At 41.2% G+C, this 16,250-nt stretch overlaps 2 protein-coding genes across 2 annotated transcripts in view; both read right to left on the reverse strand.

Moving 5' to 3' along the window:
- STK31 (serine/threonine kinase 31) overlaps positions 1-437 on the reverse strand; it is a 42,227-nt gene extending 41,790 nt beyond the window's left edge. Inside the window, exons 1-2 of the mRNA XM_064444424.1 lie at positions 240-437; positions 103-155 (exon numbers count right to left, since the gene is read on the reverse strand). Of these exons, the coding sequence (XP_064300494.1) occupies positions 103-155; positions 240-267 (81 nt within the window). The 5' untranslated portion in view covers positions 268-437. The remainder of the gene's footprint in view (positions 1-102; positions 156-239) is intronic.
- A 2,499-nt stretch (positions 438-2,936) lies between these two features.
- On the reverse strand, positions 2,937-14,371 carry FAM221A (family with sequence similarity 221 member A). Its single transcript, XM_064441754.1, has 7 exons — positions 14,201-14,371; positions 11,851-12,024; positions 11,192-11,382; positions 8,392-8,598; positions 7,427-7,537; positions 6,685-6,773; positions 2,937-4,941 (listed from the first exon to the last, which is right to left on the reverse strand). The coding sequence occupies exons 1-7, from the start codon at positions 14,254-14,256 to the stop codon at positions 4,885-4,887; spliced, it is 885 nt and encodes a 294-aa protein (XP_064297824.1). The 5' UTR covers positions 14,257-14,371; the 3' UTR covers positions 2,937-4,884.
- Between the last annotated feature and the right edge of the window lie 1,879 nt (positions 14,372-16,250).

Here is a 16,250-nt window from a genome sequence, read left to right on the forward strand (position 1 = left end):
CAAATGCTATTGTTTATTCTCACTTCTACAGAAACTTGCTGGGGCGGGGGGGAAGATAATATTAAACACCTCAGTTAAAATCAAATAGTTCTTTGAATTCACCTGTGCCCAAAATGTTACAGCATCTTCAACATGACAGCCCACAACATCTTCAACTTGAGGGGAAAGAAAATAAGAAAATTAATTATTCTCAAGTGTAAATTATGCATTTGTTTGTTTCAAAAGCCAGCTCACGTTACCTTTGTCGTACTCTATGTCTCCATCCATGACAACAGACTCTGAAACACCACAAGATGGCTATAGTTAAAAGACAAATTAAGGTATTCTTCCTGGGCCCGCTGGCGCGGGGAGGCACACGCCACCTCGCCCCTGCCCTGAACGCCTCACGGCTTCACCGCTCGGTGTGCTCCTGCTCCCCTATCGCCTCACTCCCGCGCCTCTCCTCAGGCCTTCTCCCTGCCAAGACAGAGGCACCCCTTTCTTTAGTGAAAGAGCCATAAGGCTGGAACAGCCGCCACTTCCCGCCAGAAGAGCCGGGCCCCCTCCTCACCGCGCAGCCCCGCGCCCCGGGAGCCCCCCGAGGGCCGCCTGCCGGCCTCCCCACGACGGAGCGCCCCGGCGCTACCTCAGGCCGCCAGGCCACCACACGTGTTCCCGCCGCCGCCTGCCCCGCGCATGCGGCCACCCGCCCGGCCCCGGCAGGTCCTTCCCCGCCCCGGGCAGCGGCTGTGCTCCCTTCCCTTCCCTTTCTTTCCTTTCCCTTCCCTTCCCTCCTTCAGCGTGAGGCGTGAGGCGGCAGCACCGGCGGGAGCTGCCCTCCCTCTGTCTCCGCAGTGAAGCGCAACACCTCACCCGAGCCCCAGCAACCCGACCCGGCGCGGGGGCAGCGGATGCTCTGGAGAGCTTGTGGGCACCAGGCTTTTTCTACAGGTCCATAACTTGTATGCCCAGATGCCGCCTTCACCACACGAAAGGGTGGCCATCAGTGCATGCTGATCCTGGTTTGGAAGCATAAGCGAAGCAGCAGCAGGGAGGCTCCTGCACAGAAGACATCCTCTCCTCCAGCCTTGACGTACCCTTTGAACGTGCTCATCCCATTGCCTCGTGCGACGTGTCAGTGCGCGTCTTTTGGTTTCATGTACAGCAATGTGAAATTTTCCTGTCTCACTTAAGATGAGAATGACGACTGATGAAGCCATTAGCAAGGTCGGGGTGCCAGTGTTACACAGGTGGTGTGTTATGGTTGAGTCTGGGCCTTCCCCTGGGAGGTAACTGAAGGAGCACGTGGGCTCAGCGCCCAGCCAGGGCCCACCGGCACACATACAGTGAATGTACAATTCGAGCTAAAACCAGTGTAAAGCACAGAAGACAAATGGTAAGGGCTCCAAAGCAAGAGTAGCCTTCTAGATAATAGTATCTTTTGTTACAAAAAAAAAAAAAAAAACCAGCTACACCTGCGCAATGTCTTTTAGACTGGAAAACCTTTGTTGTTTTCAAATATATTTGTGCTAAGAAAAAATGCTATCACTATCTGCAAAGTTTTCTCTTTCCTCAGGCTACATGGCTACAGCAAAAATGCCGCTAGGGAGTCCAGGGAGATGCAGACACAAGACCTGCAAACCGTTTAATATGCACAACGTGCTGTAACAGCACTGACAACTTGACAAAGTAATTCTGCATGGATGCTGTTACTGGCTGTGAATTCACACGTTGCATTCCCCTTCCTCCCAAACCTAAGACAGACACATTTTCTCTTTCGTATCAGAGAAGCATAGAACAGGAAGGAGCCACTTGCCCTCTGCTTGGGATCACTGACCAGTCTCTGCTATCATAAATAACCAAGGTACATCAAAGCCTTTCCACAGAATAATTAAAACTAGTGAAAAATATTATGTTCTGCGCTCTAGGCATGTTATAATAGTGGCAAAATATTGTTTTGAAAGCCAGCTATTTAAAAAATAGTTTAAGCATTGCCTAAGACCTACGCAATTAGGCTTTACCAGCTCAGAGCACCCTGTGTACAATAAACCATTCCTCCCGTGACAGATTCCTTGGATTAGAGTCAGAAACGGTTAATGAGTCTACCTAATGACAGATATACACCCACAAATAAATCACGCAGATGAACTCATAAGTTATCCGTCCCATGATATTATGTTCAAAGTTCACGACTGCTCTCAGGAAAACAAACCATCAGCACAAGCACATGTCTAACTGAGCTCTTTATTTAATGGCCACTGTTAATGGCAACATAGTGGCATTTGGTCTGTGCTTTTACCTGTACAAAAATTTTCTTAAGAGACAGATTTTTCAATAGAATTGGAGGTTGCAATTTTGATCCTACAAAGTTATGATTTTTTAAAGATAAAAATAATACTAATTCCGTTTAAATGGAAATTTCACTTAAGACATGACAACAGCGTCCAGTTTTCGCAGCCAGCAACATTGTGAGATATATTGTAGCTGTTTTTTCATGTATAGATATGAATGAAAATTCAGCAAAAAAAGTACTACATGAGTACCAAGAAGTCAAAAGTACACCTACTCGTAAGGAAAGTGAGTTTCTTTTACTTGGACATCATCAACATGGGTGAAAAGTGGTCAGAACTCCTAAGCAATATTTAATGCAGTTGATATTTTTATGGTCCCACCTAAAAGTCATTTTCCAACTCAAAAGAAATAGCACAAAATAAATGTAATAACTTTTTTGTATCATTTAAGTGGACATTTTAAATAAGCTTAGGTACAGAATAAAATTTTTAAAAATTTACTTTGTTAAAACCAGTTCATAATGCACAAAGCAGTTTAGTATGACTAAATTTGGCAAAGCAAACATTTAAAACTGACAAGTATTTTTCACTAAAAATGTCAATAAAAGCACAATACATTATTTCCTAAAAATAAAAAGTTATCAGTATAAAAAGCAAAACAAAATACAAGGTTTTTTGTAACTATTAAAACCTCTGTCTATAACAATATTTTGCTGTGAGAAGTCTCATCTCTGAAATACACACATACATTTCTGGAACAGCATTCCCTAACGAGTATAGGCACAGGGATAAATAAAAAAGTAGAATAAACTCCCACAATTAAGCCTGTAATAATCTCTCTGAAGACTGAAATATTTTTTCTATATTTTTATTTACCTTTTTTTACCAATGTTATTTATATTTGTTCATTTCTTGTAATTCTATTGTGAAATCCCCATTTACTTACGAGACTAGAGTATCTGTAGAAATGATTGCTTAGTAGGACCAGAAGAGGGAGCTCAAATTAGTATTTTTATTTATTAAGTTAAAGCAGTATGTTCCAGTGTAGAATTTAAAGCTGAAGGTACTTTTAGAACATTCATTAGACACTTTGATATATTCTGCACTTAAATTACAGTAACAGATTAACCCCTCTGATTGGCATCTGTAGTAATGGCAGTACAGCTCGCAGTTAAGGTAAAGGGCCTTTTTCAATCTTTGAACTTGGGCAATGTAATTCCCTTCTCACTCGGATACCAGCTGCCTCCGTCAGTCGTTGTACAACCAGCATGCACTCGCAAGAACTCTCCTTCCCTCCCACAGCTGATACCTGAACGAAAAAGCAAGTTGTCCTGCAGCGAGTGCATTCAACGTCACCACTTTTCCTCTGCTGATCAGGCCCAGAGAGGCATCGGGCATAGAGGGGCGTTCTCTCAGATGAAGATCAAAGCTTTGTAAGCTTCTCCCAACTCTTGCTATAAAGCCTCAGTACACACATACCACCGGAGAAGTCTTCAGTCCAAGAGACATCTTCAAGTATCTTTAAGGACAAACCAACTTAGACCCCTCTGTTTTCAAAGGAGACTAAAAAGTTAGCTCTGGCTTTGCTTTTGCCTCCTAAACTGCAGCCTCTGCCAGTTATTCTGTACCAAGTTCTTGCAGTGCTGCTTCGCAGATTTAAACCACCACAAAAAGTTACCAAATTTTAAATATTCCTGTCCCCTGCCTTTAACACAACATATGCTGCCACAGCTGTAAATATGGACAAAGACTAAAAAAGCACATCTCCCTTCTTGAGGGACTCAGTCTGTGTTGGACTGGACATGATGAAAGAGTATCTGTTGAATAAGTAAGCTTTTATCAAACACTATCTAATTATTTGCTTACGTGCAATAAATAGGATATCCGCTTCCACTTAATTTTTTCCCAAAGTTTAGTGTAATAGAATCTCTGTTTAGGACAGTATCAGACAAACAGAATTGGGAGAATGGTACCGCTACAGAAATCTGGGATAAAGCATAGAAGCAGGATCCCTTCAAGTAGCTAGTAAGTATGTGGAGAAATGGATGTACATGTGTCCAGAACTTTACATTAAAAAATACGTATATGTTGGCAAGAACAGAGCCTAGAGAAGCATATGGCTGAATTATTAGTAAAGGTGCTGAAATCAGCAGAAAGGAAAAAAACAGATTTAAATGAAACATTAAAATGTCAATATTAACAGAACAAATCCCACCAAGTCAAAATCCACGAACATGATGAATTCTAAGGACTCTATAAATAAAGTGGGTCATAAAAGTCTAAGAAAAGGGCATATATTTTCTTTGCCCTACTACAATGTAATACTTAAATGCATGCTTATTCTCTCAGATCTTAAAAAGCAGTTCTGTAAATCTCTAAATATGATTTTCCATTCTCAAAGGAATATCTATTTAACAATTCTGGAGATTAGAAACGCATTTATTGAAGTACCAATTTTATTACAACAAGATAATTAACAATTAATTTCAGCAATAGGCCAAAACAGCAGAACAAAGAAATGAAGACATAAAATCATGCAGGTAGGCACAGCAAAAAATACTCTCCAGTACAACAATTAAGACTCTGCCATATAATGAATATTCCATCATTAATCTCATGGCTTCTTTGATGGCACTGGACTTTTCTCTTTCTGTTTAGCAGCCTTTTTCAGCTGTAACAAAAAGAAATACCAACAGTGTTTCAAGCATTAATTTGCATGTCCAATTTTAAGCCTCTACATCCAGTCATAAATTTACCAGGGTGATACATGCAATGGAGAGAGCTGCAGATCATTATTACCCTGACCTAGCATTGCTTACTTTTGCATCAGAGGACAACGGAGCACTTCCATAGCTCTGCAGCTGCTCTCCTATTCAAACCAGGGCTGCCTTTATCACTGATAACGGCAGTCTAGGTATTTATGTATCCCTCAAGGTCAGACTGCCTCACAAATATTCACTGTTTTATCTTTATGTCAGTGAAAGATAAGAAGTTTTATTACAGACATGGAACAGACACAGTCCTACTAACCAGCATGCGCAAAATCACACAGGAATTTTGTTGATGAGGTAGATGCTAAACCTCCCCCTCGGTGTCTCCTCACTGACCCACAAGATCACATCTTCCTCTCGTAAGATTTTTCTACACAATAGGCTCTTATAGCATGGTATGATTTACCAACACACATACATTTACCTCTGCCATTTTGTAATAAGACTACTAATCCAAACAAATCTGTCTGTTGTTTTTAGAAGCAACAGTTGTTCTCAAGTATTGTTACTTTACTGGACGCAACTCTATTTAGAGCAATTATATAAAAGGGATGTATGGACTTTTGCATCTCATCTAACGAAGATATTATGTGGCTATCAAAAATGCAAGGAAAAATAAAATAATATTTTTAACATGCTTTTTTCCCCACAAAACAAGTGTTAAAAGGAAGCAAGGCCCCAGTCCTGATTTGTATGTCTACAAATGAACTCACTGCTAAACAATCCTGGTGTTGGTCTATACAGAAACTAATTTTAAAACATTTTTCCATATTTGTATCTGAAATTCCTACTACCTTTTGCAAACAAAACAAAATCTTAGGGGGAAAAGGAAACGTAGCAATTTGGATCTGATACTAACATGTTTTCCCCTATAACCTGATACTATATTTGTAACATCTTACCATATTCTGTGATGATTTCCAAAATAAAGAAAATTATTTAAAATTTTACAAAGCTAGAACAGCTTTCTCATTAAAACACACCTTGTTGCAAGCAGCAAGCATAACAGCAGTTAAGATTGTAAAAGTTAATTATGCAACATTGCCTTACAAAAGAATTCATAAACAGTCAAGACTTACTTCCAGTGGAGACAGTGGAGCTAAGGAGCTAACATGGGGAAAAAAATAAGTATTTAAGCATCTAAGTAACCTACACTGCAGGGCATTCAAATGTACTATAGAGTCAATGGGGTAGAGAAGGCACCTCTAAGGGGGTGATTCACATCATCTAAGAAAGATGCACCTGATTTAGCCCAATTACACAGACATTCATAAGGAAAAGATCATAAAGTTTTATAAATGCGGTAGCAAGCGCACATTCCTGAATCTCACAGGTGACTTCCTGTGCATCTGATTTGTTGTTTCTTTTTGTCACATAGTAAAATATTTTGTTTTTCCATAATGGAGTTACCTCAATAAAAATCTGCCCAGTTAAGGTAAATAGCATCCCAGACATGACTGACCTCTGAAGTCCTGCAATAGCTCATAATTGTATTTAGAACTTTATTTTAAGAAGCTAGTGTTTTCTCAGGAAAAGAACAAATGATATAATGCATTTATATGCCACTTAAATAATACATTTATCTTTTTTAGACATCCTCTTGTGAAAATATATTTGAATAAGCAATAAATGTAGTAACTTGCCTGTTCTTGATAACATTTTTCAAAGTAAGCCATGTCATCATCTTCTGGATGCTTTCCATGAGAAACTTGCCTTGTGCCACTAGAACCATCTGAAGAAATAAACAACAACAACTTTTTTCATTAATGATACTTGCTATTCTAGTAGCTATGTGTACATTTGGTGAAACACATTTAAAATGAGAACTCGCCTTTAAAGGCAAGTAACAAACCCCAGCAATTGGGACCAAAAAGTAACCTCATTAGTCTAGGCTAGCAGCTATTATAAATAGTCTTGGAGGAGTTCAACAGTTACATTAATTGCTAGATTTTTATACTAAATAAGGGACATAAAATAAGCATAACTAATGCATGCAGAATTCTGTGCAGACTTTCTGGCAGAAGGCAGTTTCACAGGATTGCGCTGGATATGTACAATCCATTCAATATTACGAGCTTCTAGTAGGAATTAAAAATTTAAAAACTGTTCCAATGAATAAGTGACACTATTAATGGGGAAGATAATAAGTGCTAGAAAGAGATCATTAAAGTTAAAAAGCACATCATGACCAAAAGTAACAGCAGTAACTAAACAGTTATTTTAAGTACTTCAAGAACATGAATGTTGTACTAACTTTTCACATAACAAGGCTTCAATACTCATTTTAACTTTGATCCTGTAAGCATCCTTCAACTCATAAATAAAACCAATTAATTTTATATTAAATACTTTTTGTGAAACAGCATTATCCTACTAATATAGCACCTGCTATCTGCGAGATGGTTTGAGCAGAACTAGAAGGTTCCTGAAATTCTTTTAGAAATGGATGATCCATGCTGGTAACAGGGGATTCTAAAAGTTCAGCAGAAGGAGCCCCTGTTAGAAAATAAGTTGAATGAAAATATAAATTAACTTCATATAAATATAAATATAACTTCACAAGATATATTAAACACATACGTGATGGGGGCAAACCACGGCTACAGATTAATATCTACAACAATCAGTGCAGACCCCAAAAACTCAAGTTTACAAAAGCAAAAAAAGCTTCAGAATAAATGAAAAAGCTTTGTTTCTTCAATTAGGATGGCTATGCTATTGTTTCTAAGCTTCAGACAAATCCAGGAAACCAAATCAGAATTTTAAAGAGAAATAGCGAGTGCATGGCAATAATAAAGAAAACAATATTTCAGGACAGAATGTGTCCATTACTAAATGACACAAAATCACAGAGCAGCAGAGTTATCAAGACCAACTAACGTGCCTGTCAAAAATAAAGTTCTACAAATTACCTCTTTTTTTTTTATGCTGACCAGCTATTAACCGTTGAGTTTGGGGGGAAAAAAATGCTATAACTGTAAAACCAAGAAATACCTGGGCAGTATTAGGCTAAAGGATTAATGTAAATATAACATGGAAGTATTAAGAGAAATACAGAAGTTACAGAGTTCTTTCTAAAAGATATGCTCCACTTCAGCTGGAAGCTACTGGGCTGAACACCAGAATTACTGATAACGATTTTTTTTATCAATTCACTACAGGAAGTTGGACAAGATGGTCATAGAGGTCGCTTCACACCTAAGGACTGCTGGGAAAAAAAAAATCTGTCTTAAGTCCTACTGCTGTTGGTCTGCTTTGCCTTTGAACTTTGAAAGTCTATGTTGAATTACTACTTTTCAAAACTAGTCAGTTGGAGAATTAAAATTTCACCTCAGGTCAGCTGCACTTACCTATTCCACTGTCATCGAGTCTCATGTAGCCTTCTGCTAGTGAACTAAAACCAGTCAGCCCTCCCATAGCAGCAAAAGGAACATCCTGCCCCACCGGCTTTCCTTGGGCTAAGCGCTCCTGTTTAGTTTCCACGACTGTTCCATGTGCGTATGTTGGCTGGCCACATGCACAGGTAAAGCAACTATGAAAGCCTGAACACTTGGAACCTAATTAACAAATAAATAAGTGTAATAAGTGAGATGATAATGGAATTTATACTTCATTGCAGACAAAACAGTGTTGCCCTAAACTGATCTTGTCAAAAACTAGAGTTGCTTCACTGCAAAAGCATCCAGCTATGCTTTCTATTTGGAAGCATGTAAGTGATTTGGGGCAAAGCAATCAGCTATCTTTGCTGAAACCTTTTACAGCCTCTCTTCATCATGATATGAAAATGCTGTATAAAACAGGACAAAGGATGAATGTGGGGGTTAGATCATCTGGGTCATCCAGCCTTAGGGTCTCATTCAGTACCTCTGAGGATGGAGATTCCACCTCTCTGAGCAGCCTGGAAGACCAATGCTGGTCTTCCCTTGGAGCAGGCATTTCTTTCCTAATATCTAACTGGATTTCCTATGTTGCAACTTGTGTCCATTGCCATTAGTAACACCCTTCTCTATCCCTCTCCTGACAAAAAAATAAAAAGAGAAAAAATTCTGTCACTGGGTAAAGAAGACAACCTCGTCAGTGTTTTGGCAGTATTATCTCCAAAGGTATACACCATGCATCAATCTTGCATGGCCAGAAAACTTCAAATAGTAATTAAAATGTCTTTTAAAATTAGCAAAATTATCTGGGTAGCAAACAGAGGCTGTGGGAACAGCAAAATAGCTTCTATATAAGAGTACCATTAGACTGACTTTCAGGGGGTTTTTAAGCTTACGTGGCCACAGGATGTAACTGAAATAGTTATACAAATGACATGTGACATTCAGAAACACAGAGTGAAGTGAAGTGACATATCTGCCCTAGCTACAGTTAAGACTGGCTTCAAAGCCCTGCTGGAGCAACGATGTGAACAAGAAATTGAGGAACTGATTTTGCAGATGTTTCATTATACAAATTACCCTGCTTCCAACTCCCAGTTACAGTACATTTTGCAGAGCACCAAGAAAGATTTTTTTTTAAAGTCTTGTGTAATATGTTCAAGGATCACATTCTTGAAAATGTTGAAGGCTTTTTCGTATCATTTTGGGCACTCCTCAGCAATAGTGCTCTTACTCTGTGTTTGGATACAGAATAAAGTATATACGATACATAAAGTGCAACAGCAATATTTTTTCAATTATAAAGAGGGTACACCTCTAATTTATCCATCACATTATATTTATACAGCACTGGGATAGACTAATACCAGTATATTAAAACAACACAAGTCCAGAATAGAAGCAAGTCTTGGCACTTCTCTGTGTAATCTCTGAACCCCTCAGAAGTGTCAAGGTATTTTTGAGAAATACTAGAAAAGTGTAAAATGCAAATTATTATTAAAAACACCGTGTTCTAAGGATTCAGTCTGAATCATCCAACTGCACATTTAAGACTTCCGCATTACTTAGAGCAAATTCTTGAAAGGCTGTCATATAAACATTTTATGTTTTATTCTGTGGGATCTGATGCTCATCCAGCAAAAGCTGTTTATGATTTTCCCTGTACAAATTAGACAGACTTCAAGAAAGAAATTTACTAACAGTACAGAACAAATAAATCTTCAGCTTACATAATTTGAGGTTTCAAACTAAAACATCTTTATGCATTATTTAGTTTCTATGGTTAATAATTACTGCTGTTTCATTTCAAGCAAAAACTTCCTCTTAACGCCTTCTCAAGCCCTTTGCTTGAAACTCCATTCCCATCTGCACTTCTGGACCCACAATCTGTATGCTCGGGAACTGCTTTGTTAGCGTGCTAACAATAGCACTATTTGGGAACAGAGCGCTACTTCCTATTGAGTTGAGAAAAGATATAAAAATACACTAACGTTATATGCAACCAGGCAATAGAGGAACAGAGATCAACACTTCTCTCTCTCAAACTACCAAGTTCAAGCAGAAAAGTCATGCGGCATGCAGCAGTGGAAATGACAAACTGCAAATGGGGTGCTTTCATAGTGCCTAACTTCAGGTGGCTGTCTCCATATGTACCTAACCGAATCATTCAGAAACTTACGCTCTTTCACAGAACTTGGGGAAGCTAAGGATGTTGTTCTAAACCCTCCTGTGTAAAAGGGGATGCCTTCCTTCCCATTTCCCATCCTTCTACAAGGACCAAAATACGCATCAGTGGCAAGCGCAGTACATACCTTGAGCCTTGAGGAGGCTTCAGCCTTGAGAAAAGGAGGCTCAGAGGGGATCTCATCACCGTGTGCCAGTACTAAAGGGGTAGCTAGAAAGAAGATGGAGACTCCGTTTTCATAAGGAGTCACGTGGAGGCGGAACGGACACAAGTTGCTTTTGGGGAGATTCCAATTGGACACAAGAGGAAAATTTTTCACAGTGAGGACAGTCAACCATTGGAATAGTCTCCCCAGGGGAGTGGTTGACTCGGCCACGGTGGACACCTTCAAGAGCTGGCTGGACAGGGTGCTGGGCCATCTTCTCTAGACTGCGCTCTTCTTAGAAAGGTTGGGCTAGATGATCCCTGAGGTCCCTTCCAACCTGGGATTCTGTGATACCTAATACTCTGGGCAGAATACAGATCCCTAACACACTGTTCCTGTTTAGTTTCCTAGCAAAGAATGCTGCAAGTCCATCAATAACTTACAAGAGTTACACGAAAATCCAGGTGCTGCACTGTGCTGATCAGCGAAGTGTTTGCATCTACAACGGATGGGCTGTGTGCCATTTAGAGGGACATAGTGATAGGACTGGCACAGACAACGACTCACTCTACAAGGCACACAAATAGGACGGTCTTTGGGAATCACTTCATAGTCCGTTTTGTGTTGTTTGTACCTAAAACATGCAAAAATAATAACTTCTATAACTTTGTTAGTATTTATCAGAAAACTGCCTGAAAGGCTTCCAATTTATCTAAAAATTCTGTTTTGAAGTATCTTTAATTATATCAATTACTGTTAATTTTCCATTAAATGCATAATATCAGGTGCTTTTACATCCATTCATTACATAACAATCACAAATCCTTATGCTTCATTTTGACAGCACTATCAGAATCAATCTGATCTATAATGACTCATGCCTTAAAGTTTAATTTATTGAAGACTACAAAATCATTCTGGTCTCAAAAAAAATTTATTGAGATTTAGATTTAAGGACAGTTCTTATGATTTAAAACCTAATTTCCTCAACCCTTAGACCTTGAATTAACTCGCCTATACTGTACTGTAATGTATCTGGAAACATTTTACATTTTCCCAATTTAAAAAATACAACAGTTCAAAAAAATGAAGAGATTCCTACCGGTGAGTACAAAAGCACAGCGTCTCTGGTCCCACAAGCTTACAGTCCATGCCAGTTGGTGACCTCCAGCTCACATACAACCTGTTCTGTAATCGAATTGGTAGTACTTTTCTTTTGTATTCCTCATATTCCTCGGGGGTAAAGAGCTTTCCTCCATCATCATCACCTACAATTCTGTAAGCATGCCATTTAAAAAACCCATAAGAAAATGAAGACAATAAAAGTAGGTTTCTCAAGATATTTTTTCAAATAATATGTAACAACACTTTTGCTGTAAATGCAAAAAAAAATCTTATCTTTCATAATACTGTTGTAGTGATATACATTTAACAGAACTATAGCTGACTTTTAGAGAAATTTTGTGAATAACGCTGTTTTAAAAAATTTGCTCTGACTGAGTGAAAACCAGGGTTATAAGAGAGAAGGAAAAAATTAATAAAGCAAACTACCAAGCGCCTTTTTTTCATACAGTGGAAAAAACAGTGGGCATCAAAGGTGTGTAACCAGGCAGCTCTGCCTCAGACTTCTTGAATCACCTCTGGCAAGTCACTTCACCCATCTGTACTTCACCTAACTGTACTGAAACTTCAACAGGTTACCTAATCTTAGTCCAGTCAGAGTAAGATTATTCAACTACAGGTAGGGAACTGCACTGCCATCGAAGTAACAAACCACACATCCAAGCTGTCTTCTACTTTGCAAGAAGACTGTCCTAGTTTCTGTGCATAAAGTTGACAGCAGCTGTATCCCACACCTTGGACAGGCCCATCTGTGTAAGCTTTCTCTATGTTCAAATTCAGAGTCACCAAATAGCTGGAACTCCAGAGCACCATCCAAATTCTACATTTATGGAGACAGCTGAAGACACTAAGTAAAATCTGTAAAATATAATTTAGACTTAATTGCAGCACTTAACTAGGCTAAAGGTTAGTTTATTAATGTCTGTAAATATTTCAGTTATTATTTGTTGAGTGTGCTAAAACATACTGAATGAGTGATTCCTTGTGAAATATTCTGTGGATTTGTACATTGCCAGTACTGTACAGCACCAGAATAATGTGTCAACACATCACTGTCATTTGCATGTCAATCCAGCTGACACCCACTGAATCAGTGCATAACTATTTAAGAAATACTGTGCCTACTACCTCTTGATATTTTACTCAACGTTTGCCAAAGCTAAATTAAGACCCCATTTCACTAGAATGACTGAGCTTGTGTTTATTTTTTGCTCAAGATCAACTCTTCAAGAGCAGTGACGAGATTAGCAAGGACACACAGGAGCACGTCCTCCCAAAAGGCCACGCGTTCACACACGGCAAAGCACAATTCATGATGTACGAAGGTCCGTGTTTCCCAAAAGTGTAGCGCAGTTGGCAGAGTACCCTCTTATACCACATCACGCGGACGGGCTGCCAGGCAGGCGGCCACGCAGGCTTGGTGTCATGGTTTTAGCTGGGATAGAGTTAATTTTCTTCACTGCAGCTGGCACAGTGCTGTGCTTTGAACTTAGTACGAAAACAACGTTGATAACACACGGATGTTTGGGCTGTTGCTGGGTAGTGCTTGTACTAGTCAAGGACATTTCTAGCTTCCCATACTCTGCCAGGTGCACAAGAAGCCGGGAGGGGAGGGGGCACAGCTGAGAGAGCGGATTCAAACTGACCAAAGGGATATTCCATATCATGTAATGTCATGCCCAGTATGTTAACTGGGAGGGGCTGGCTGGGGGGGAGAGGGTGGTGAGCGGTCGTATCGTTTGTGTTTCTGGGTTTTTTTCCCCCTTTTTATTTTATTATCATTATTTTTATTATTATCATCATAATATTATTATAATAATTATTTTATTGTAATTGTTAAACTGTTCTTATCTCAACCCACAAGTGGTTTTTTTTTCCTTTTGCTCTTCCCGTTCTCTCCCCCACCCCGCAGGCGTGGGGGGAGGGAGCGACCGGCTGCGTGTTCGGTTGCTGGCTGGGGCCGAACCACGACACCTCGACATGAGCGACGACCAGTTACTTCACTCGCAGAGGGCCAGCGTCGCCCGCAGGCCCTCACGCCGCCAAGGCACGCCGGGCTGGTGCCGCCGAGGCCTGGCTCGTCACCGCGGCCGCTCCGGGCCAGGGAGATGCTCCCTCTCCGCGGAGAGCCGCTCTCGGGCACCTTCACATAGTCAGGGCCCCTCCGATTTCACCGATAAACGGCGGGCGGGGAGGACTGTGACACAACGATGCCGCCGCAGACCCCAGAGAGGCAGCTTCAGAGCGGCGTCCGGCCCCCGCTCCAGCGGCTCCCACCCCACCGCGCCGCCCTGCTCCCCTCGGCGGCGGCCGCCCGGCCCCGCGCTCACCGCCGGTACTCCGCGTACTCCTCCAGGGCCGCCGCCTCCGCCCGCAGCCGCTCCATGGCCTTGGGCCGCCGGCGGGCAGGGCGCCCGGAGCGCTGGGCGTGGAGGGAGGACGGGGAGAGGCAGGCCAGAGGCGGGCTGCGGGCGGGGGGCGAGCGGAGCGGCCTGCGGGCGGCCGAGGGACGCACCTGTGAGGACAAGGCCTATCCCAGCGTATGTGGGCACGGGCAACCCCGCGCCAGGGCACGCGTGGGGCGCAGGCTGCCTCCGCGGGGCGGCGGCGGTCACCCCTCGCACCCTGATGCAAGACTCGGAGAAGAGACCATCAGGGAACTGCAGTGCTTGGGCATGGACACAGGTGTACGTGCAGGTGCGGTGTCTCAGAAAGGGCACTGACACAGCCGACAAAACCAACCACCCCACAAGGCACGTCCACCTCAAACCCTCCCTTCTTTTGCCCCTGCACTCACGTTGTCCTGAGTGGCTGTTACTATTTAGACCTTACCTAAACACGTTTCTGGTGGGTAGTTGAGGGGTATTTCTGTCTGGTCACTGACTCCATGGCAGGTGTAAGGGAGGGAAGCCTCAGGAATGCTCAGGCTGGGGATGGGGAGAGCTCAGGACCTCCTCTCACAAGGGGAACCTGCATTGGATCCCTTTATGTACACCTTGAAACCACACCTTTGCTGCCCTGCGACTGCATGCCCAGTACAGAGCATCTACTACAGGAGGTATGTTGCAGGCATAGGAATACTTCTACAGCATCCTGGCAAAGTACAAAGTACAGTTGTATTCTTTGTCTACAAAAACTTCCTCCAGCCTACCTGACTTAAGAGCTGTACTGCATGCACTCAGGAAGCACAGAGGTGATGATCTCTAATTGCTCTTAGCTGACACCGCTGCATTGAGAAAAGGCTGGTTTATGGGTCCTGTGTAATGATACGCCAGTGCTTCTGCACGGTACAGTCTACATGAGCCTTGTTTTTCTCTGCAAGGGAGCATATATTTTTTCTGCTACTACATGTTAGCTCAGAGGCACAAGTTTTCAACAAAAGTAACATTAAGCATGTTAGCACAATGATTCTAGTAGTAGAGTGAATTTCCTCATTTTAGTTACTCCTTTTTCCTGTACATACAGAGCAAACTTACGCTACAGTACCACGTCCCATCTTCCTAGAAGGCAAGTGGACTACCATCATTTCAGTCCCACAGGGAATAATTAGCCTACTCAGCTTACTCGGGCTCCAGTTGCTGCCACAGCCTTGTTTAACTTTCAGATTCCTCAAATTAAAGCTAAAGAAACCATGTAAGTTACTAATATTCACAAGTTCCATGCTCCAGCCAATAAACATCCCATTTGCTTCCCATTCTGCTGTTGTGTACTGTAGACAAATATAAGGTCCTGGGAATGTACTATGTAAAAGAAATGCTAACAAAATCATGTATGACTAGGCTTTCATTCCTTATTCAAGCATTATCATGAAAGTCAACAATACTTTTCTGCTTATTAGGGGTAAAAGGACAGAGTGTGGCTGGTAACTACGTTGATGAGCTATACCCAAGTTGACTACTGCCAGGTGACAAGCCTTCCTTTGTTGTGGATAATGCGTTTAGTTTTGCAAAGTTTATTAGGAAGAGGTAACATCTTTTATTAGATCAACTGATACAATGGGAAAAACATACAAGCCTTATGGCAAACAAGTCTTTCTTCAGCTTTAGTTTCGACAGACAAGGTCCTACTGCAGAAGAAAGGTTCTTTGGTTTTTACAGATTCAGTTGATGGCAAAGATGCTAGCAAAAAGAAAAGCACTAATTCAAATGTTAAATTATTTTCCTGTCTCAAAATTCTAGCATTCAGTTTGTTAACTAAACAAAAAATATATACCAAAGAGAAGTTATAGTATTTGTGTAACGCTTACTTGAAAAGACGTGCCTGAAAACACAGTTTTGGCATAAACGTGACCCTTTCTCCATGTTTTTTCTCTGTTCCAAATGTTTTTAATTTCTAGTTTGAGTAAAATGAAGTGACTGTAAAGAAATCCAGTCCAAATAT

Source organism: Phalacrocorax carbo, chromosome 2 (genome assembly GCF_963921805.1).
Source record: "Phalacrocorax carbo chromosome 2, bPhaCar2.1, whole genome shotgun sequence".
In the NCBI taxonomy this organism is placed as follows: Eukaryota; Metazoa; Chordata; class Aves; order Suliformes; family Phalacrocoracidae; genus Phalacrocorax; species Phalacrocorax carbo.